At 45.7% G+C, this 22,887-nt stretch overlaps 1 protein-coding gene across 1 annotated transcript in view; it reads right to left on the bottom strand.

Moving 5' to 3' along the window:
* Nucleotides 1-22,887, bottom strand: part of LOC133355407 (membrane-associated guanylate kinase, WW and PDZ domain-containing protein 1-like) — a 325,885-nt gene that overhangs the window by 36,415 nt on the left and 266,583 nt on the right. Inside the window, 5 exon segments of the mRNA XM_061572686.1 lie at nt 979-1,070; nt 7,388-7,592; nt 11,201-11,229; nt 11,773-11,989; nt 16,645-17,162. Of these exon segments, the coding sequence (XP_061428670.1) occupies nt 979-1,070; nt 7,388-7,592; nt 11,201-11,229; nt 11,773-11,989; nt 16,645-17,162 (1,061 nt within the window).

Raw genomic sequence — 22,887 nt, 5'->3', positions numbered from 1 at the left:
AGAGGATGGTGTTGTCACAAAATTTGTTGTTTCATTCCTTGGAGATGGAATATGCTGAATTAAATCGGAGGGAGGGAAAGGAAGAGGGGGGGGGGACGTCCTATGGATGTGTGGGCTGATAGCAGGTACGAAATTGCATTTGTATTAAAATTACATTCCTATTAAAACAACAAGGTGCAATATTGCATCAATTCTTAGGCTTCTGATTTGTTGCGTTTAATTTGTGTGAAAAGTTATATTTTCCGATTGGCTTATGTTGTACATGGTCGGTTCATGATGCGACTCCCTTCCAGCCGCTAGAGGCTGCTAGATTCACCTGAGCGTTTACAAAATAAATTGATTATTGAATCGATGCACAGCTATTAATTACGAAGACTGACTGAATTGTGATCTTGACTAAGCCGTGCACTGATTTTCAGTTGAAGGGTACAACCCTGCTCTGTAGAAAATATAAAGATGTGTCATTTCCTCTTTTATTTCCCAGGCGTCTGGTGGGCTTAACAAGTTAACAAACACTTTTATTGTAATACAGTAGAACCTCAGAGATCGAACGCACCAGAACTCGAACTAATCGGTGTTCGAACAATATTTCCGAAAAAAAATTTGTCCCGGAAACCGAACGAAATTCGCAGGTTGAACGGGCAATCGCGACTTGAAAGAACCTTGTACGGCTGAGATGCATATGGCCAGCATGCATGACGCTTGCCCAGACAAAGGTTTTACCACCTCCTCCTCCTCCTCCTCACCACCTTCCACTCAAGCCATCAACTCTCCTTACTACAGGTAAAGTGAAGTTCAATGTTCATTAATTTCATTTATTCCACATATTCATTAATTCATTCCATTCATTTATTGTGTATCTTGTTTTTTTTGTACGATTTTATAGCATGTAATTACTGTAAACTTCGTGTAAAAATGCTTTACAATGAGAGATTTCTGTGTGGGTTCACAATGCCCGGGCACAGAGGCAACACGCACCGGCTCTCCTGGGTCGTCGCCACCGAGGATGCGGAATCCGAAGCCGGACTCCTGCCTCTGCAGCAAGACGTCCATCTCTTCGTACTCGGGAGCTGAGCGGGAAGAACATTGCGGGAGCTGGATGAGACGAGTTTGCCCGCGAATCTCAAAACCCCGCTTCGTGCCGTCAATTGCAATTATTTCGTTTTTTTTGGTTTGCCGTCGTGTTCCGCGGTGATAACTCTCAGCCTCCCGTTCACAGCTCTGAGCCAGCCGTGGAAATTCCACATTCCTATGGCGAGGGTTCGAGCCCATCCATAGGACGATGACCGTCGACCGCCCCACAAAGTGGGACTGTACAACCCTGAAGGAATGATGGGCTGAGCCGAACCCCGACCGAGATTTGAATCGGGGCAGCCTTCCGAATGCGAGCGGCACATTCTACCGCTAAAGCCACCAGCAGTTTGTGGAAAATAAATAGAATCAATCGTACTAATATTTCGTGCAAATGAGAGATTTCTTTTCGCGTCATTCACGCTGCGTTACAGGATATGACAGAAAGCAAGTTCAACTCCGAGTCGGGGGATGACTCGGCCCATTGTTTCCTTTCGGGGGATTATAAAACGAGATTAACACTTTGTGGGAACGTGACATTTCCGCAATTGGCTCAGCACCAACAGTAGCCGGCGGGCACTGACAGGATGCTAATTTGCACATGGAAGCCTCTGACTTGACGGTGGCTTTCTACTTTGCGTCATTAAACATTAACTCTGGCACGTTGGTGCTACATATGTTCACATTCGTAAAGAAAAAAAAATAGCAAAGCAGATGAGTTCAGGTTTAAAAAAAATAATTCACCCAATCATAGACGGTTGTTAAAATAATCTCATTTAAATTCTGACAGATAAGATTTTTTTTTTCCCAATTCACTTCTGGATGAAGAACCCATTCCCACACCATGGAAGTTACAGTGGTAAATTGAGCATACTTCACCGGTAGATTGTAACGCGTTGTGTGCACAATCTGTAAAGACGGAGAATTATTTAAAGGAGATTTCACAGAGCCACGTGTATTTTATGGTTAAGCAAAATCTATTATTGAGAATTCATGGGTTAACATTTTTTGTTTTCATTTTAAACGGTTGAAGCGATGGCAAAGTGGTGAGCGCAGTTGCAACATGAACCGAGCGACACCAGTTCAATGCCCCGGTCATGGTCAATGGTGGTATTGAAACCAGTCTTGCTTTGGTGAAGTATGGTCGAACAACCACAACAGGCAGGGAGACACGGCGTGTGGAGGGCCTTCATCCGACAGTGAATCAACGAAAAGGGTTATACCACGCTTGCAATCAACTCAAGAATAACTACTATCGACAGTCATTTTTACTCGGGCCGTAAATGCAAATCGTGGCTTTGTTTGAACGTTCCCGGCTTAGCAGCAATGCGTTGATGGCCCCTTGAACGCACCCCACCGAGACACAATCCACACACATTAATTCAACACATGCCCACCACGACGCGCGCTCCTTACAATGCGGCGCGCCTCCACGTCGTGCCTGTTTAGGGGGGCAGCACGATAATTTATTCAGCAAAGGGACATTTGAGAGATAAAGGTTTCACCTGCTGGATGCCAAATGAGTATGCACAAAAGAAATCTCCCCCGCAGTTGCTAAAGATATCCATCTGGGTCTGATTGGCCACTGCTGAGGAGTAATAATAATAATTTACACTTCTAAATGGCCTCCCACCCAGAGATCGCAAGGCGCGGTACAAAACACACACACACTCCGCAGGCTCACACCAATCAGATTCAAACACTAAAGGCTTTAACCTTCTTGGTTCTTTCGGTAAAGTCACGCAGAAGGGAAGTAACAAAATAATAAAAACAAAACACAACAAAATAAAATAATTATTTTGTTTACCGAAAGAACCAAGAAGATGAATCCCTGCAGTCACGAAAGCTTTAAATCGAAAAGAATTTAAGTTACGTAGAAAAAGCCCTGAAAAATAAGTTGCGTTTTAAGGCGCGATTTGAATGCCGCAGAGTGAACGTCCAGTGAAAGTGAATTCCGCAGCCTTTTGCAGGCACTCGCTATGTTTGCACGCGAGTACTTTGACATTCTCTCGCGGCGTACGTGGCCAACCGTGCTAATTGGAGGTGCGTAACGCCTGCTAACGGAACTTTCTCCAACGGTTCAGGGAAAGGCTATGTGGGGGGATGCTTGTCTTGTTGCGACCACATTTGCATAGCTTTATCGACACCGGGCCACAAGTTTTGGGCAGCTCTTCTTACTTTCTGGAGCATCTCACAATCCAGAGAATCCGGCCGAGCTTGTCAAATGAATTTTACGGAGGGTGTACGAAAATTGGACGGATGAGGCAAACACGTAAGAAATACTGCACGTGCGTGACAAAACTAAGCCACGGAGGCAAATATTGAATGAGCCGGGAATGAGCATTCCTACGAAATGCGCATTTAGTCTGGGGGGGCCCGTGCGTGAAAAGGCCCGGGGTCACCCATCGTCGCACAGAGACGTGGCTTCAGCACGCACAATAGGCCAGACTCGGAAAACCGAAGTATTCGTGGTGAAACGCATTGGGCAAAAGGAGGTTCTTTTGCATACGAGGGAGCAGCGGCATTACTGAGGGCCTTGTACTAAACCCAAGCCAGGGCAATGTGCAACGCCGGTTACTTTGCAATTGTGTGTATTGTAGACATTAAGGTACAGATGTAATTTTTTTTTTTTATCAATCTATTAAATGCTGCTCACAGAGAACAGGTTTGATCCAAGGCCTTTTTTGTTGTGCTATGTGTGAAAGCGAGTGGGATTATTGCTAAAAATAGATAAAAACATAAAACGGTCAATAAATATCACATGCCATGTTTGTGATCTGCCGCGATGAAGCTACATCACACGCGTGACTGTTTAAGGCAGGTTTTGCAATTTCTTAAGGGTTTCAATGAACATACATTTCAGTGTCACATCCTATACCAGGACTTTGAAAAAATTACACCGTATTTTAAAATGTCGTATAACCACCTTAACACAGTCTGATGCAGCTGTCGGTACCGAAAAGACCGTTTGACAAGTTATCTTAAGAGATGTCTATGCACACGTTCATAGTATCATATGATTGACATACATACGTATAACCGTTGCAAGTAGATCTGAGCAACTGTCAATGTGAAAACATACTTATCTATGATTTGAGTTTGATTACCATATAAAAAAATGAATAGAGGGAATTTTTTTTTCACATTGTTTACTTGGTTAAGTTGTGATATTTCAAGGAATAGATTTCCAATAATTGCCAAAAGTTTCCCAGCAATAAAAAAAATGGCATCGGCGAAAGCTCGTTAACAAAAGCGAGAAGGTGCAGACTCGTCATAAACTGGCTTGCAGCTCCCTTTTAAAGTAATATCACATTTAATTACTCTTGAAGCGATTCGATTTGGCAAACTGCGGGCATTAAATTAAGATTGCGGTGGCATTTCCTGAAGCCACTGCGGTAATTTGTCGTTTTCGTATTTTAGACATTTTCGCTTCGCAAACCCCAAACACTATGCGAGCACGCCTGGAAGGGAGCCGTCTGGAGATTTCAACCGAGGCCTTGTTTTTTTATTCGTTTTGGAGTGTCCTTTTTGAACGGTGAACTCATGGCCCCCTCTCAAGCAAACAAAAAGGGGGACCGAAGCCATCAAAGACTCCACGTAACGTGACACTTCACTAAAGCGCTTCTCGCATGCATAGAAGCCGGAGAGAGCTGAAGACCATTTCAGAGCCACACAGGCGACCAAACAACTAAAGCAGCAGCTGCTCTTTCCCGGGGAGAATGTGTAACACTAGTTGGCCATATACGTTTTTTAAATCCTTTATATTAAGTTCGCTTGCTTGCTTACGGCCGTGCAAATCTTTCGGTCGTTTTTTAACCCACTTCCCGTGATCCAATCGAGCTGACATTTTCCACACAGACTCGTTGTGCGTGACAATGAATGTTCGTGAAATTTTTTTTCCAAAATTTTACACTTTTTAGGACAAAAATATTATATTTAATTACCAATTGCTTAATGGTGCAATGCAATCATCTGACCCATAGGTGGAAGCCATCTCAAGCCAGAGGACGAGAGGACTCTAGCCGCCACGCATATAAAGGATTTATAGTGAAAAACTTTGTTTTTACGGGTTATACTTATTTAAATCCTTTATATTAAGTTCGCTTGCTTGCTTACGACCGTGCAAATCTTTCGGTCGTTTTTTAACCCACTTCCCGTGATCCAATCGAGCTGACATTTTCCACACAGACTCGTTGTGCGTGACAATTAATGTTCGTGAAATTTTTTTCTCCAAAATTTTACACTTTTTAGGACAAAAATATTATATTTAATTACCAATTGCTTAATGGTGCAATGCAATCATCTGACCCATAGGTGGCAGCCATCTCAAGCCAGAGGACGAGAGGACTCGAGCCGCCAGGGATATACAGGATTTAGTGAAAAACTTTGTTTTTACGGGTTATACTTGTTTTTATTTTTAGGTGATGAGAAAATATATTTTTTTACTTACATTTCCTATGAAAATATTCGCAGAAGCAAGGCATTTTTGGAATCGCATTATAATTAAGATCTAATTAGGTCTGGCTTTTATTTTATTTACATGAAAGATGGCATCTCACACTGTGAAAGAGACAATGCACTGAAGGGGGAAATATTAAAAAACATACGCATAACTAAAGCTACCACATTTGCATAAACCCTCATTCATTCTATTTAAACATAAAGACGGCCGACTAATGTTTAATTCCATTTAATTATCACAGGCTACAGATTAACAGTGGCATTGTAACACAAAAGAATGGATGGTAGTCATAACTCTCTGCATGCATAAAGCACGGGCGGTTTCTTTCGCGATTTTGATTGCAATCTCCATTTAGCACAAGCAGAAAAAATTAACCACGGTGAATTTGTGTCGGGTGATGATGGTCTACTTGCCTATTGCTTTGGTCCACCTAGCACTCCACACTGACACACAGTCTAGGTGGCGAGACATCACAACATCTGTGACACAATTATCACAGTGCTCATGAAATAGAGCTCACGGCACAGAATCGATTCTTTTCGCCGGCGTTTTGGCAAATCTCAGTCCTTCTGCTGCACCACACGGTGGATTTTCCTTTGTCATCCGAAAGATGAGGTTTGCACAACGCGTAAAAACAACTTGCGTTCGATTACAGATAGGCCGAGGAGCATAGAGAGACCATTGGTAAGGTTAAAGCAATAGAAATTGAGAAGCGCTGCCTCTGAGCCCGTGCAAAATAAGTGGAGAGACATCAAAAGGAAAATAGACATTCAAACAGGCACGTGTAAAGGGTGACATGGTGTCAAGATAAACACACTCACAGTTCATCATCAATGGGACAGACTTATTGTGGGTTTACGTGTGCCTGTGTGTAATCTGTTGTTTTGTGTGTTTGATAGTTTTCTTGGCATATGTTCACATCCATGACTCTTGGAGTGTGTGTTTGACACTCACTGGACAATGAGAGGAAATGCCTAAAAATAGATAATATTACCTAATGTTACTTAAAACGTCCCATTGATCTCATATCTCTCTACGCTCTCTCTTCTGACTCAAGACAAGGGCCATTGCCTGAAAAATCATCATCGTCATCGTCATCAGCATGGTCAATCCACCCGCGGGACAGAGGCCTCCCCATGCCACCACCACCACCACCACCGCCATCCTCCGCAGTTCCACGATGTGGCAAAGCCACTAGCAACCTGCACACGAGCCAATTATGTCATCACTCCACCTCCAAGTGGGAGGGGGGGGGGCGGGGGGGGAGACCTCGGTGCTTCGACATTGTTTTACCATTTAAAGCTTTCATGACTGCAGGGATTCATCTTCTTGGTTCTTTCGGTAAAGTCACGTAATCTTCTTGGTTCTTTCGGTAAAGTCACGTGACTTTACCGAAAGAACCAAGAAGATTGTTTTACCACTTAAATGGGACTATCGTTTTTAATGAAAAAATAACGGATACGACACTGTAACATGATAACAGATTATATGTTAATAGCTTCAAGGAGTCTCCCACTTGTTCGCCATCATTGTCAACGCGTGCCCTGGAATCTTCTCCAGGTGGTCTCCAGAGCCTGGAGGCGGCACATTTCTTGTGGCATCGTTTTAAATTCTCAGAAGCGTTCACATTTTTTTGTTTTTCAAGCACCCTCTGCTATACTCTTAAGTTTTTTCGGAAAAGTCACGTAGGTAAAAAAGAAAATTAATAAAAGTAATAATAGAAATAAAAAATAACGACGTTTCGGAGGCAACACAAGTCTCCGTCATCAGGTGGGACCGTCACAGCCAGACCTAAGTGATGCAGTAGGTCGATGCGGTGCCACCGCGCGGGGAGCGTTCGGCGGGGTCACTCACATCGGAAGTCGTAGGTCACCGCCGCCTCCTCGTAGTGCTGCGGGCCCAGCCCCCCCCGGCGCTCCTGCCCGTCCGAATGCGAGGGCGAGGCGGAGGGCTTCATGAGGCCGAGGGGTGGGGCCATGGGTGGGACGGTGGGCGGCGCTATCCTCAGCGGGGGCAGGCCGTACTGGGGACACGCCTGGTTTTTTAGCCTCTCCGTCACCTGTGTTGCACACGCGCGCGCACACACAGCAGCAAAGACACAAAGATTTCCCCACCCACCCCCTCCCCCCCGTGTAGCCTCGACAGACTGTCGGGGGCAAGGGCTGTTCCCAAGTAGCACCTATGAAGCAGAGGTCGCAAACGGGTTTTAATTCCTTTACCCGTACCCGGCCGCACCAGGGTAGCAATCGGATACCCGTACCCTACCCGATACCCGGCTACCCGTACCTGGCCGGGTATCGGGTAGGGCACGGGTACCCGATTGCGACCTCTGGGATGAAGCCATGTTGCAGGCTGTGGGTGGGTTGATTCTAGGAACTTGAATTGTGAGAAGAGACAAGACGTTGGGAAATGAGTGACAAATGGTGACTCACCAGTGACTCACGGCCTACCCGTACCCGGCCGCACCAGGGTGGCAAACGGGGACCCGTACCCGTACCCGGCTGGGTACGGGTAGCCGGGTATCGGGTAGGGTACGGGTATCGGGTACCCGGTTGCGACCTCTGCTATGAAGGCCGGCACGGCTTACGAGGGGGTGGGGGGTGGGTGGCCAGCACCACGCCCGACCCCCTTTGTCTCCCGAGTGGCGACGTTTACACACAGCACCAGGTACTCATCTGAGGCTGAGTCGACCTAGGGGACCCGGTTCAAGTAATCATACTCTTAGGTTTTTTCGGTAAAGTCACGTAGGTAAAAATAAAGAATAAAAATAATAGAAATAATAGAAATAAAATGATACATTTTTTATAATTTTATTTATACATTTAATATTTTTAATTATTGAAAATTGTATTTCTATTATTATTTCTATTATTTCTATTATTTTTATTATTTATTTTTACCTACGTGACTTTACCGAAAAAACCCAAGAGTATGAATCCTTGCAGTCACGAAAGCTTCAAATCTAGAATCAAGTAATCATCACCGATGTTGGCCGTGAGCGGGAAACAAACCCGGGTCACCGGGTTCGTGGCGCAGCGAGGCGCTAACTGCTACACTACCGCCCCCCACGCACGTCCCGCACACACGCACAAACAGAAAAAAGCAAGAGCTCTTCCTATAACCGGAACGCACATCTTTTGGGGCGTAGTGCCTGTCAATGCCGGCACGGCACGGCGATGTGCAGGGTGTGTGGCCGGGCTTTCGTTTCCACGTGTTTTGACGTTTACACATCGCGCGTTTTATGGTTGGGTCGGCAGTAGGGGAGGGCACAGCACTGGTTAGGTGATGTCGCTCGCAATTGATGTCAGCCGTGGCCGGTGAATTACCTTCTGGATGCCGGGTTTGTCATGCGTCCCGATAACAACTACACCTCCGCTCCCCATAGACCCACGCACACAAAGGTTGCCTGTTGAATCCTGTGTGCACAAGAACCTATTAACCCAATGAGTAGCCCAGCCGCAGATGGCAGGGTTGGTATGGCCGGCAATGAGCCCGCTGCTTTGTTCTCTCCGATGCTGATGCTCACACACGGCACCAGGTAAGGCGGAGTCGACCATAGAAGAAAAAAGCCTTGGACAGGCGTAGATTCAACACACACCTGTTCCATGATTTAGTCACGGTGAGATTGTCTACGGCTTTCGCAAGGCAGATGTTGGGCAGAAGTAGTCAAGTAAAACATAAATACACATCCAAGAGTACTCCATAACCCTGTGGCCAAAGAGCAGTGCTCAATTCCATTGGTAAGTCCGAAAAAAAGTAGTGCAATTTCCACTTTCCTACGACGAGAAGCAATCTCCGCGCAAAATATCCACTTCCCACAAAGAGGCAGTTAATTTACAACCCCACAGAGATGACGGGCAGAGGTGACCCATGACCGGGATTTGAACTTAGAGCCATTCTCTTTGCTTGAGAATGGCTCTATCGCAGTGCCAGCCGTCGGATGTGTAGTTAAGAAAAGGAGTTTGCACAGCTATTAACAACCCATTCTAAAGCAATGGCACACTTGGGTAATTTGCCGTAGAAATTACTGGGAAGCTGTTGGATTCACCCCCCCCCTCCACTCTGCCCTGAACAAACTGGCTTAGTGAGAGGGGCTGCCTGGCTCTGCTGGGTCATCCAGCTGTCTAAATGTCATCGTCGCAGCGCTCGCTCAACTGATTTATCAGCCTCTCAATAATTAGGTGCATTAATCAGTCAAGCAGCCAGCCAGCCTAATGATCAGTGAATCAATCATTTTAATCAATCGGATCAATAATAATCGTCTACATTCTCAGCATCGTAAATTGTCTTTTATGTGACCGAGGGGTCAAGCTCGTTTGATGAAGTGAGAGCTCCTTTTGATCCAAGAGATCCTGAACGAACTTTAACATTTGACCTCGTTGAAAAAAAAGTGCTGGAAAATGTTTACCGTGCTATTCTTGTGTAGGGTTTGAGACTTTTATGAAATGCTATGCCCGATTGCCAGATTTGTTTTTGTTTGGGGAAGAAAAATCCTGGTAAGGTGTGGGAGATAGATGAAGAAATATTTGTGGGTGAACTTAAAATGTATAACGTTAAAGTTATGGGTAATTATGGCGCCATGGTGGTGAGATGTTAACTACCTCACCTAGTATACAGGAAGTCATGGGTTCGATCGCGACCCTGATGCCTGTATATTTGGGGGTTTGCATGTTCTTCCCGTGTTCGCGTGGATTTCTCCAGTTTTCCCCTCCACATTTAAAATCAACATGCGTTTTAGAGTATTTGGCAGCTAGAAGTGTTCACGTGAGCTATCATTTGTGGCCAGGTCACTTCTGAAAAAGAGTTTACGGGGCTTACCTGGTAAAATAAAAATAGTTCTAGTTTTATACTTAAGTTCAATCATATGTCTCAGTGGTCTAGCACCTGTGTGAATAAAGAACGTCAACTGAGGATCATAAAATAATGTACTTTACTGCAAATAATGACATTCATAACATGAGCAATGGAATTAATAGCTTGGCCAGGGGAGACAAACCAATATATCCTCTTGATACGAATTGAAAAGACACCAAACCATTCGACACGAATATAAAATGTGGATACTGATGAAGATATAACAATACGTTTAACCTGTAATAACACATTGTCCTGCGGAGGGAGCTGGTAGGAACGTTGGGTTGCTCGGTCAATGGCCAGGGTCAACGGCGGCGTGGTGTATTCCGCAAATATGCACGACTGTGAGGGCGGGCACAAGCCGGCGTGAGTAGGTTAAACGTTGAGTTTTATAAGGGCACCACGGGGTGACCAGCCCCTCCCCACCCCACCCAGCCCTACCCCTCCCACCGCCCACCCAGCCCCAACCCTCCCCACCCAGCCCCTCCCTCCCCACCCAGCCCCTCCCTGCATGACGGACGGACGGACACAATAATCCCCTGTGGGCTGGTGTAACCAGGAGGTTACTACCAGTATTATTGGGATGTTAAGATAACAATCTGCAATCCCGGTAAGCATATTTTATAGACAGAATAATTGGAACAAACTCCCGCCAGTTATTATAATAACTGTATTTCATTTAGCTTTTAGTGCCCCATTAGTTAATTTGTAATTAAGAGTCTGGAGGCAGTAGTAGAATGGGTTTAATCAGAATAACAAAACATTTAATTCCACCATCAACCCCTTATAATCATTTAACAAAAAAAAACATACCTGATTAGATGTTCTCGGAGAGTAATATCCTGTTGAAAAAAAAGTACAAGGCAATTAAATTTAATCACTTTAATGTTATATTAAAGAGATTTAACGCAGCGTAACTTTTGACTTGTATTATTCGGGCGGCAGGGTTTGCAACGGTTGTGGAAACAACACTTGAGCCTCACGGCAAAAAGGGAGCGTGGGTTCGATCCACAAACTCAAGCTCCACGCTGCAAGCAACAGCAGCAGCAAGCAACAGCAGCAGCAAGCAGCAGCAGCAACAGCAAAGGCAAGCAGCAGCAAGCCACAGCAGCAGTAAGCAACAGCAAGCAGCAGCAACAGCAAGCAGCAGCAATCGACAGCAAACAGCAGCAAGCGCCAGCAGCAGCAGCAACAGCAAGCACCAGCAGCAGCAGCAGCAAGCAGCAGCAGCAACAGCAAGCGCCAGCAGCAGCAGCAAGCAGCAGCAGCAACAGCAAGCAGCAGCAACAGCAAGCAGCAGCAGATAGTCCCCATCTCTGAAGGGGCGGCTAACATCATTCCCCCGCTAGGTTTTTAAATGGTCCCCCCCACCCCGCCTCGCTCACCCTCGCGGTGGATCGTGACGATGGTCTCGCTGCCCGTGGGGCACTCCTTGAGCAGTTCCACGACGTGCGTGTGCGAAAGCGGCCGCACGTTCTGCTTGTTGATCTCGGCGATGATGTCCCCCTCCCGGAGGCCTCGGCAGCGAGGGCCGTCCAGGATCTGCTTGACGCGCTGGCCCGCCGGCGTGTCCGTGATGGTGAAGCCGAAGCCCAGCAGGCCCTGCGTGCGGAAAAACCGCGCTCGGAGGTCAACTGGGAAGAAAAACCATGCTCGTGTGCATGGTTACAGTCCCCGCGAGGTATTGAATCGGCTTCTAACGATGGCGATAGTGCTCGCGGCGGGCGCTCAGGAAGGAGCGCATTGATGCAGGAAGAGTCCCCAATAGCGAGACAACTTTGCAATTAAGCTGAGCTCATCTTGGATCGATTTTATGAGAATTGTCATTCCTCCTCCCACCACCGACTGACGGACAGAGCTAACGGTTTAATGCTTTCATCCTTAGAAAAGAGTAAAACAACCCCCACGGTTTTGCTCAAGAATTAATCCGTGACATTTGGAAACAGATCACATATGTCAGTGCCAGAGAGGTTGTTTGAGAATCGCACACCTGTTTGTTCAAAAGGACAAAGACCGACAGCGAGACTTGTAAAGTTGAGCCATTAAGCTGGCTTTATCATTACAGAGCACATCTGCCAACCCGGCATGATTCAGGTGACGGGTAGATTACCGCAAAGCAGGTGGTGTCCAATCCTGGTTTTCAGAACACATTAATTTCCTTTAATAACGCGGTTTAGAACCCGAGCTGTACACTCATCTCTCTTCAGTACAGCAGTAGCGTGTGCGCTAATCTCATTTATTTAGAATTAGCACCCCCCCCCCCCCCCACCGCCGCCATGTGAAATAGTTATCGATTGTTCCTCTGTGACCAGCAATAACAAGAGATCAATGCCCTCCACTGTTGCCGTCTGCTGTGTTCTTGGCAGCTCAATAGCAATAATAGCATTCATAATTTAGGGTTCAAAATGACCACACAATGAGGACATGCCTGCCTCTAGCTCCCCGCTTATTGCCTTCCCTGTCTTGGTTTATAGGCGGTCAGAGTAATTTAGATTGCACTGCTGTATACCTACCGAGCCCATTATTGTTTCAATGTTATTTTCCCTTTATATATATTTCTATTGTACCACGTAATAAGAGTGAAATAAACGCGAATAGCAGGAATGTGGAACTGAGCAGGGCGTTACAAACCGTCGTGTTTGACCAGTCCAGGATACGTTTAAATGTCGCAGCTACTAGACAAACCATCACTCTGTTTACATATTAAGATTATAGAGACGTTTAACCTGACTTATATTGAAAAAGTATTCCTTCCTCTGTGGTTCTTAATGGGAATGAAATATATATATATTTGCTTGGTGATTACAATAACGCAAGTGCTTTGAAACTATATCCTACGGAAAATTCCATACTGGAAGTAAAGTCAACTATTTATTTACTTACTTTTATGCACTTCATACTGCCTCCTTTTTGTGACGACCTGTGGTGTTTCGATGGTGTATTGATGAAGACCATCGCATTGATGTGTGGTCAAACAAACCTCGTGACTGACATGGCATGGGGAGGCCTTCATCCAGCAGTGGAATGTCAAAAGGATATAATTCATTGCTTGAATGTTGCATCGTTTCATGTGCATGAATAAAGATAAAGGTGCGGCCCTGCAATTGCTTACTCACGCCGCACCGCTGGCGAAAGGGTCGACACTCGCAGGCGCCCTAGGGAGCACCTCTGGATGACAATTTTCCTACTTCGATTTAAAGCTTTCGTGACTGCAGGGATTCATCTTCTTGGTTCTTTCGGTAAAGTCACGTAGAAGGGAAGTAATAAAATAATAAAAATAAAACATAATAAAACAATTCTCACAACGCAAGCAGCCGTCCTCAGGTGAAAACCAGGTCCGTCGAGGCGACAGAGTCTGAATGAAACAGCACACGAGCTTGGAGCATATATATAAGCTGGGCGCATTGACAAATGAATTTGCATATCAAAAGGAATTTAGCATATTTATGGGAAATGCAGGAATGTGATTAGTACTGCATATGCATGTGCATTATGCAGGATTAACAGCATCAAAGGGAGCTGCAGTTACTGCTGCTGCTGCAGTTGCTGCTGCTGCAGTTTCTGCTGCTGCTGCAGTTGCTGCTGCTGCAGTTGCTGCTGCTGCTGTTACTGCTGCTGCTGTACTTGCTGCTGCTGCTGCAGTTGCTGCCTTATCCATTTTAATATAACACTATGTATTATTCTACCCACCCTAATGTGTATCACACTGCTATATGTTTACTATACAATTACGACACCATACATTACTCTGCACACTGCACCATGCCAGTGAGTGGAACGCGGTCTGAAAGTCACCGTAAACGTGAACACAATCAGTTAAGATCCGAAATGGTTTATTACGTCCTTCCAATGATTGCTAAGCCAGAATCCATCTTCTCGGTTGAAATTGTCTCTGTGTTTGTATATGTGGATCGCCTCATGAACGAATCTCTCATGATAGCCAGATGGCTTGCAGAGAACCTCTGTCTTGGAGAAGTCAATATCATGTGAGCCCACTGAGTTGTAACAGTGATCTGCCACGGCTGAGGTGTTTGTCCTACCGTGTTTCAGGTCTGCCTTATGTTCACGGATGCGGTCCGAGACATGTCGTTTGGTTTCTCCAATGTAACTGCTACCACAGAGGCAACTTAGTTTGTAGACGCCAGGGTACTGTATGTCTGGAACCACATCTTTTACAGACGGGACCAGATCACGGATTTTATGTACTGTGTTGAATCGGACCTGGATCTTGTGTTTAATCAGGATTTTGGAGATCTTTTTTGTGACCCCAGCAATGTAGGGTAAGGTGATGGTCTTGAAAGGCTCCTCAACAGGATCCTTCTTGATGGTTGGAGTGATGGCTTTGCGGATTGTGTAGTCGGAGTAACCATTAGCCTTAAGAGCTTGGCGTACGTGTTTGAGTTCACTGGAAATGTGTTCATGGTCGGAGATGCATTGGGCTCTATGATATAGAGTCTTGATGAGGGAATTCTTCTGGGATGGATGGTGGTGGGAATCCGGTTTTAGATAAGCATCCGTGTGGGTGGCTTTCCTGTAGACAGAGTGGCTCATTGAACCATCAGGTCTCCTTTTGATTAGGACATCCAAAAAGGGTAGCTTGCCATCATTTTCGACTTCCATGGTGAATCTGATGGCTGGGTGTATGGAATTGATGTGGTCGAGAAATTGGTCTAGAGCAGGCCGGCCATGTGGCCAGATGACAAAAGTGTCGTCTACGTACCTCTTCCATAAGGTCGGGCGTAGAGTGGCAGTCTGGATGGCGTCCGTCTCAAATTTCTCCATGAAGATGTTGGCTACAACCGGAGATAGGGGGGAGCCCATTGGGGTGCCCTCAATTTGCTTGTAGAAGGTTCCATTCCAGGTGAAGTATGTATTGGTTAAGCAGTGTCTCACCAGGGGGGGTACCCCAGCATTCAGTCCTTGATGAACCAAGTCTTCAATGATTGCGATGGTGTCAGGCACAGGCACCTTGGTGAACAAGGAAACCACATCAAAACTGACAAGCAGGTCGTCTGGGGACAGGGCAATCCCCTTGATTGTCGATACCAGGTCAGTAGAGTTTAGTACTGCAGAGGTGGTTTTTCCAGTGAAAGGCCGTAGGATTTCGGACAAAAAACGAGCCAGTTTGTAAGTGGGGGAGTTGATAGTAGAAACTGCAGCAGCAGCAGCAACTGCAGCAGCAGCAGAAACTGCAGCAGCAGCAACTGCAGCAGCAGCAGTAACTGCAGCTCCCTTTGATGCTGTTAATCCTGCATAATGCACATGCATATGCAGTACTAATCACATTCCTGCATTTCCCATAAATATGCTAAATTCCTTTTGATATGCAAATTCCTTTGTCAATGCGCCCAGCTTATATATATGCTCCAAGCTCGTGTGCTGTTTCATTCAGACTCTGTCGCCTCGACGGACCTGGTTTTCACCTGAGGACGGCTGCTTGCGTTGTGGCCGAAACGTCGTGAGAATTGTTTTATTATGTTTTATTTTTATTATTTTATTACTTCCCTTCTACGTGACTTTACCGAAAGAACCAAGAAGAATTTTCCTACTCTTCCACGCTAGCCAGACACCCGGGAAGAGGTAGGAGTACCCACACTTTACCCCGCCGCACGCAATCTGCCTATCGATTGCGGCGTAAGCCCACTGGATGGACAGAGGCGGAGGGCACATGAGAAAGTTGCACTGCCATTTAAACCGGCAATGCCGGGAGATCGGACCAAACCGGCGGACCCCTGGATTGCAAGTCCCGTGCTCGGACCTTCACGCGATCACGGGCAGGCAGCGTCCCCGCGTACGCATACCAGGCATCTTAACCGCCACACACAGATGCATCATGCTACTGTGGCGGGGTGTTAACGTCATCCATCGCCTGGTATGAGGGCCGTGGGTTCGATCGTGACCCTGACGCCTGTACATTTAAAGTTTGCGCGTCTCTCTCCCTGTGGTCGTGTGGATTTTTTCTCTGGGTCCTTCAGCTTTTCACTCCCCATTTAGAAACACGTGTTTAGATGATTGAGATAATTTGGCTGCTGTAAATGTCTACATTATAAGCCAGGTCGCTTCTGAAAAAACAAACTAATAGCTCAGTGGGCTTTAGCTTATAATTATTATTTTTAGTGATTTGCTTACATTTCCTACACTTTGCCCTCCTATCGTACTTGTGGCATTGCGCTGTTGTTGTTGTAACGTTCGGATTCCTCGAGCAGTTAAAATCAAAGCAATTCCGACGACTCCCATTCACTCCGCCGCCCCCGTACCTTCACTATGTGCACGGTCATGAGCTCGGGCTGTGTGGCGATGGAGGACGCCAGCGACACATTGTCCGAGTGCAGCAGCGGCCCTTGGAGCTGCCCCTGGGCACCGGGAACCGCCCCCAGGGATGCCGCCGCCTGGCCCAGCATCCCGTCCAGTGGCCCCAGCGTGAGCGAGCAGTTGTCGCGCGTGCTGTCCTGCGAGCTCACTCCCGACGTGGACGTCTGCGACGCGTGGTGGTTGCCGTTGTTGGCGCCGTCGGTCAGGCCGAGGCCTCCGCCGCCGCCGCAGACGACGCCGCCGGTGCCCTTCCCCCCCTCCAGCACGACGGGCTCCTTGTCACAGATGGCCACCGACGTGACGAGGGTCGTCGAGGGGTCGTCAGGGTCAAAGGGCAGCGGGTAGCCGCGGCACAGCTGCAGGCCGACCTGCTGGCCGATGGGGATGGCCTGGAAGATCTTCACCACCTCCGCATGTGTGTAGCCCAGCACGCACGTGCTGTTCACCGAGACGATCACGTCCCCTGCAGCGACAGGGGCAGAGGACGCGCGCGCGCACACACATGCATGTGGGTCACCGAGAGAGGTGCTGGGACGACGCAGGAGGATCCTGCGGAAAGCGCGCCGAGATGACCTTCGCCACCTCCATCGCCATTAACATCGCCACGAACATCGCCACGAACACCGCCACCGCCACCACATGCATCCTCCTCAACCCAACTTCCCATAAACACTGCAGACCGGAAGGTAGTGTAAGCTGTTAAAGGCAGTTGCCCGCAAACTCTGAGACAATGACGGACATCCATTTGTATGTATGTTGCACTTCTTACGCGCCGTACATAGCCAACCAGTGCTAATCGGAGGATATTTGCAGTGTCCCTTCAATGAATTTTCTTCCTGGACCACCTTGGATACTCTACGTGGGTACCCAAGGCTACTTGATGCCCCAGCTTTAAAATAATTCCCATGGTGGTAAGATGTTAACTATATCGCCTGGTATACAGGAGGTCGTGAGTTCCATCCCAATCCTGACGCCTGTATATTTGGAGTTTGCGTGTTCTCCCTGTGGTCACGTGGATTTTTCTCCGGGTCCTCAGTTTATTTCCTCCACATTTAGAATCAACATCACGTGTTTATTCTAGATTAGAAGTTTTCGTGACTGAAAGGATTCATACCCTTTGGTTTTTTTGGTAAAGTCACGTAGGTAAAAAATTAAAATAAATTCAATCACGACGTTTCGGAGGCAACCCTCACAGCAAAATTACTGTATCAGTAATTTTACGATATCAGTAATTTTTTACCTACGTGACTTTACCGAGTATCATGTGTTTAGAGTATTTGGCTTCGATATAATGTCCGCATGATGCTAAGCCACTTCGTTGGGCTATCATTCGTGATGGCTAGGTCGCTCCTGAAAAAGAGCTGTATAGTTCAGTGAGCCTTACCTGGTAAAAAAAAATGATTAGTTAAAAATTGTTTTGGTTTATTCCCATGCTCCTCCAGTTTGGTGGAAAGGCAGGAGGAGATAAACGAGTGTAACAGGAGGGGGTATGCTCATCAACAATAAAAAAAGAAAATGTTTTCATAATTAATCACCGCCGCTGCAAGTTTATTTAAAATTGAGTCATCGCAACTTTTTTTTTCCACTGCCAAAAGTGTTCTCATACATCATACAATGTTTCAGTTATTACAATTTTGCAGGATTAACTAATTTACGTTTAAGTTCTGCTCACTGAAAGCAATGTGTGTGTGTTTTAACTCGTTGAAAGAAATACAGCCTTGGTCATTCAGAGCTCGGTCCGAGGAAAGTGAGGGCTCAGAGGAGGAGGACAACATAAACTGATGAAGTTGATGCGTGCGCAGCGCTCGGTGGTGCCAGGAGAGGTCATCTCTGCCGAAAAATCATCATCAATATATTTATACTGGAGGAATCTGACGAGCTATAAAGCTCTTTTTTAGACATGTCCAGTGTTGCCTCCGAAACGTCGTGATTTTTGTTTTATTTTATTTATTTTCATTAATTTTGATGTTTTACCTACGTGACTTTACCGAAAAAACCTAAGAATATGAATACATGTCCAGTATAAGACAGAGCCCCTGCAGTGTCGGAGAGTCCAGCAAAACTTGTGTGCTGTCATGGTTGACGACATCTGGACACCTGTAAAAAGAGCTTCATAGCTCATCGGATTCCATCCAGTCTAAATAAAGATTCTGCTTCTGATTACGACTGCGTGTCCATGGTCTCATAATTGCAAAGTGGTGATCCCATGAATGAATGGTTAATTCACTCCACTCCCCACCCCCCTTCCATCTCCAGGGATCTGCTGGGGTAGCATATTTTAATTAATAAAAATAAATATTTTAGCGCAAGCACTACAAATCACAAGTGAGATTGCACTTCACGGCTCTGTAGTGATGATGATGATGATCCTCCGAGTCATCCTGGCTTTCAACGATGTAATTGAGAAACCGTCATTAACATATTATGAAGCCTTTGCAGGATTTGGTCACAATTAATTTTGAGCGACCACAATTAGCAAACGCCTCGTTCTTTGCACCATTTCAGAGCTGTGTGTGCTTTGATTTGATAGCCTACTCATTCTTCTTGGTTCTTTCGGTAAAGTCACGTAGAAGGGAAATAATAAAATAATAAAAATAAAACATAATAAAATAATTCTCACGACGTTTCGGCCACAACGCAAGCAGCCGTCCTCAGGTGAAGAACAGGTCTGTCGGAAAGACAGCGTCTGAATGGGCACCACCATGCTTGGCAGCGTATATTTAAGCTGGGTTGGAGGGGGAAGGGGAGCTCAAATATACGCTGCCAAGCTTGGTGGTTCCCATTCAGACGCTGTCTTTCCGACAGACCTGTTCTTCACCTGAGGACGGCTGCTTGCGTTGTGGCCGAAACGTTGTGAAAATGATAGTTTATCATGTTTTATTTTTATTATTTTATTATTTCCCTTCTAAGTGACTTTACCGAAAGAACCAAGAAGATGAATCCCTGCAGTCACGAAAGCTTTATATCGAAATTTAGCCTACTCATTCGTCGTAGTATCGACCGAGATTGCTTTTAATTCGGATTAAACTCACCTAGGATCAGCATCGAATTGCTTGGAATTGATTCTCAATCAAAATGACAAATCTTTACAAATGCACTTCCGGAGCTTCGAGATGTTAACCACCTCGCCTGGTATACAGGAGGTTGTGGATTCGATCTCGACGCCTGCTGTATATTTGGAGTTTGCATGTTCTCCCTATGGTCGTGAGGAACTTTGGGTCCTCCGGTTTTTCCCTCCACATTTTTAATCAACATCACTCGTTTAGAGTATTTGTCTGCAATGAATTTACACGCGACAAGCCACTTTGTTGAGCTATCATTTGTGGCCAGGTCGCTTCTGAAAAAAATAGCTATATGGCTCAGTGGGCCTTACCTGGTAAAATATATATTTTTTTGTTTTAAACAATCTACCCCTCAGAATCACCTTAACTCAGACTTTGATACAGAATTTTGTTTTTTTTCTGTTTGCAGTCACGTGCTAAATTAACCAAAAGTACCTGCTATAAACTTAACCAAATTTTTTCACCGGATATAATTTATCATACTCTTTGGTTCTTTCGGTAAAGTCACGTGGGTAGAAATAAAATAAAATAAAAAAATCATTTATTTGATGTGATTTGTTTTATTTGATTTTATTTCTACCCACGTGACTTTACCGAAAGAACCAAAGAGTATGGATTCCTGCAGTCATGAAAGCATCAAATCAAGATGGTAATTTATCATCTTAACTAACAAAAAAAAGATACAATTAAAGTACATAGGTTGGACGCGCTAAGAAATGGAGGCTATTCATAGCTACGCATAACAACTTTATTTCACGTAAGTTGTATAAAAGATTACATTTATGTATAGCTACAGGCAAGGTGTTAGCCATCTCTAAATTGCCGACGATATGGCCATTACAACAACCAATGGGAATGAATTACAGGTAATGAATTGCTTTAACAAAGAGGTTGCAAGCCGACTACAAAGTATACAAAACTAGCTTTACTACCCGGCTGCGCCTGGGACTTGGATTCTTGTCTTGGATTAACACACGGCCTACACAGAGGGTGGGGGGGTGCGTGACGTCAGCAGGCAAACTGCGTGACGCTGCCGCGTGCGGGTGACATCACAGATGTGACGTCACCGCTCACTTGCCGTGCAATATATATCCATTATTGCGCCTCCCCCCCCCCCCCCCCAAAATAGAAAATTATGTTTTTATACTTTTTGCATTGTGTACAGTCTGGAAGCTACCCACTTGCCAAATTTCAAGTTTGTTGCATGTCGGGAAGTATGCTAAACATTTCGAACAGACACACATATTCACAAATTTCCCTTTAAAATATATAGATGAATGCACAACAAGTTTTATGAACACAATAACTGTGTGGGGAGATGGCAGCTGGGCACCACTGCATGACTATGCGTATGTCAGCACGCAATCACTGCTGGCACATTTTTTTTTCTCATCAAAACAATGAAATGAAGGGGTGAATAAGGACATGACGAGAGAGTTTTTGTTTTTTTTCTTGGTTCTTTCGGTAAAGTCACGTAGAAGGGAAGTAATAAAATAATAAAAATAAAACATAATAAAACAATTCTCACGACGTTTCGGCCACAACGCAAGCAGCCGTCCTCAGGTGAAAACCAGGTCCGTCGAGGCGACAGAGTCTGAATGAAACAGCACACGGGCTTAGAGCATATATATAAGCTGGGCGCATTGACAAAGGAATTTGCATATCAACAGGAATTTAGCATATTTATGGGAAATGCAGGAATGTAATTAGTACTGCATATGCATGTGCATTATGCAGGATTAACAGCATCAAAGGGAGCTGCAGCTACTGCTGCTGCAGCAGTTGCTGCTGCTGCTGCAGTTTCTGCTGCTGCTGCAGTTGCTGCTGCTGCAGTTGCTGCTGCTGCTGCACTTGCTGCTGCTGCACGCTGCAGTTGCTTGCTGCTGCAGTTGCAGAAACTGCAGCAGCAGCAGCAACTGCTGCAGCAGCAGTAGCTGCAGCTCCCTTTGATGCTGTTAATCCGGCATAATGCACATGCATATGCAGTACTAATTACATTCCTGCATTTCCCATAAATATGCTAAATTCCTGTTGATATGCAAATTCCTTTGTCAATGCGCCCAGCTTATATATATGCTCTAAGCCCGTGTGCTGTTTCATTCAGACTCTGTCGCCTCGACGGACCTGGTTTTCACCTGAGGACGGCTGCTTGCGTTGTGGCCGAAACGTCGTGAGAATTGTTTTATTATGTTTTATTTTTATTATTTTATTACTTCCCTTCTACGTGACTTTACCGAAAGAACCAAGAAGATGAATCCCTGCAGTCACGAAAGCTTTAAATCGAAATTTTTGTTTTTTGTTGCCGAAATTAAATTGATGAAAGCAAAGCAACGTAGCAGTGTTCCTGAAAGAGACTAACATTGCATTGAGTGCATAACCTTGCGTGGACACTGGCAATAAAGTACACAACATAAGTTGCGGCCTGTGCACAAAACAATTACGGAGCGATGCATGTACTTTAAATTAAACCGAACAGCGAAGGAACAACACATGGATCAGAGAACACGTGCAAGCTAGAGACGTCACACTGACTGTTGAGGAAAGTAAAAGGGCGCCGCGATGGAGATGTTAACTCTCTCGCCTGGTGTACAGGAGGTCGTGGGTTCAATCCCGACCCTGACGCCTGCTGCTGTATATTTTGAGTTTGCGTGTCTCTCATCATCATCACGGTGGCTAGGAGATGTTAACTCCCTCGCCTGGTGTACAGGAGGTCGTGGGTTCAATCCCGATCCTGACGCCTGCTGCTGTATATTTTGAGTTTGCGTGTCTCTCATCATCATCATCACGGTGGCTAGGAGATGTTAACTATCTCGCCTGGTGTACAGGAGGTCGTGAGTTCGATCACGACCCTGACGCTTGCTGCTGTATATTTTGAGTTTGCGTGTCTCTCATCATCATCACGGTGGCTAGGAGATGTTGACTACCTCGCCTGGTGTACAGGAGGTCGTGGGTTCAATCCCGACCCTGACGCCTGCTGCTGTATATTTGGAGTTTGCGTGTCTCTCTTCCCGTGATCGTGTGGATTTTTTCTGGGTCCACCGGTTTTTTCCCTTTCACACTTAGAATCAACAACGTGCATTACGAGTAATTGGCTGCTATAAATTTCCACACGATAAGCCACTTCGT

Source organism: Lethenteron reissneri, chromosome 51, assembly GCF_015708825.2.
Source record: "Lethenteron reissneri isolate LAM-NWPU_2019-01 chromosome 51, ASM1570882v1, whole genome shotgun sequence".
Taxonomy (NCBI): Eukaryota; Metazoa; Chordata; class Hyperoartia; order Petromyzontiformes; family Petromyzontidae; genus Lethenteron; species Lethenteron reissneri.
Note: the sequence above shows the minus strand (reverse complement) of the source record. Positions and strands in the feature narration are given on the sequence as shown.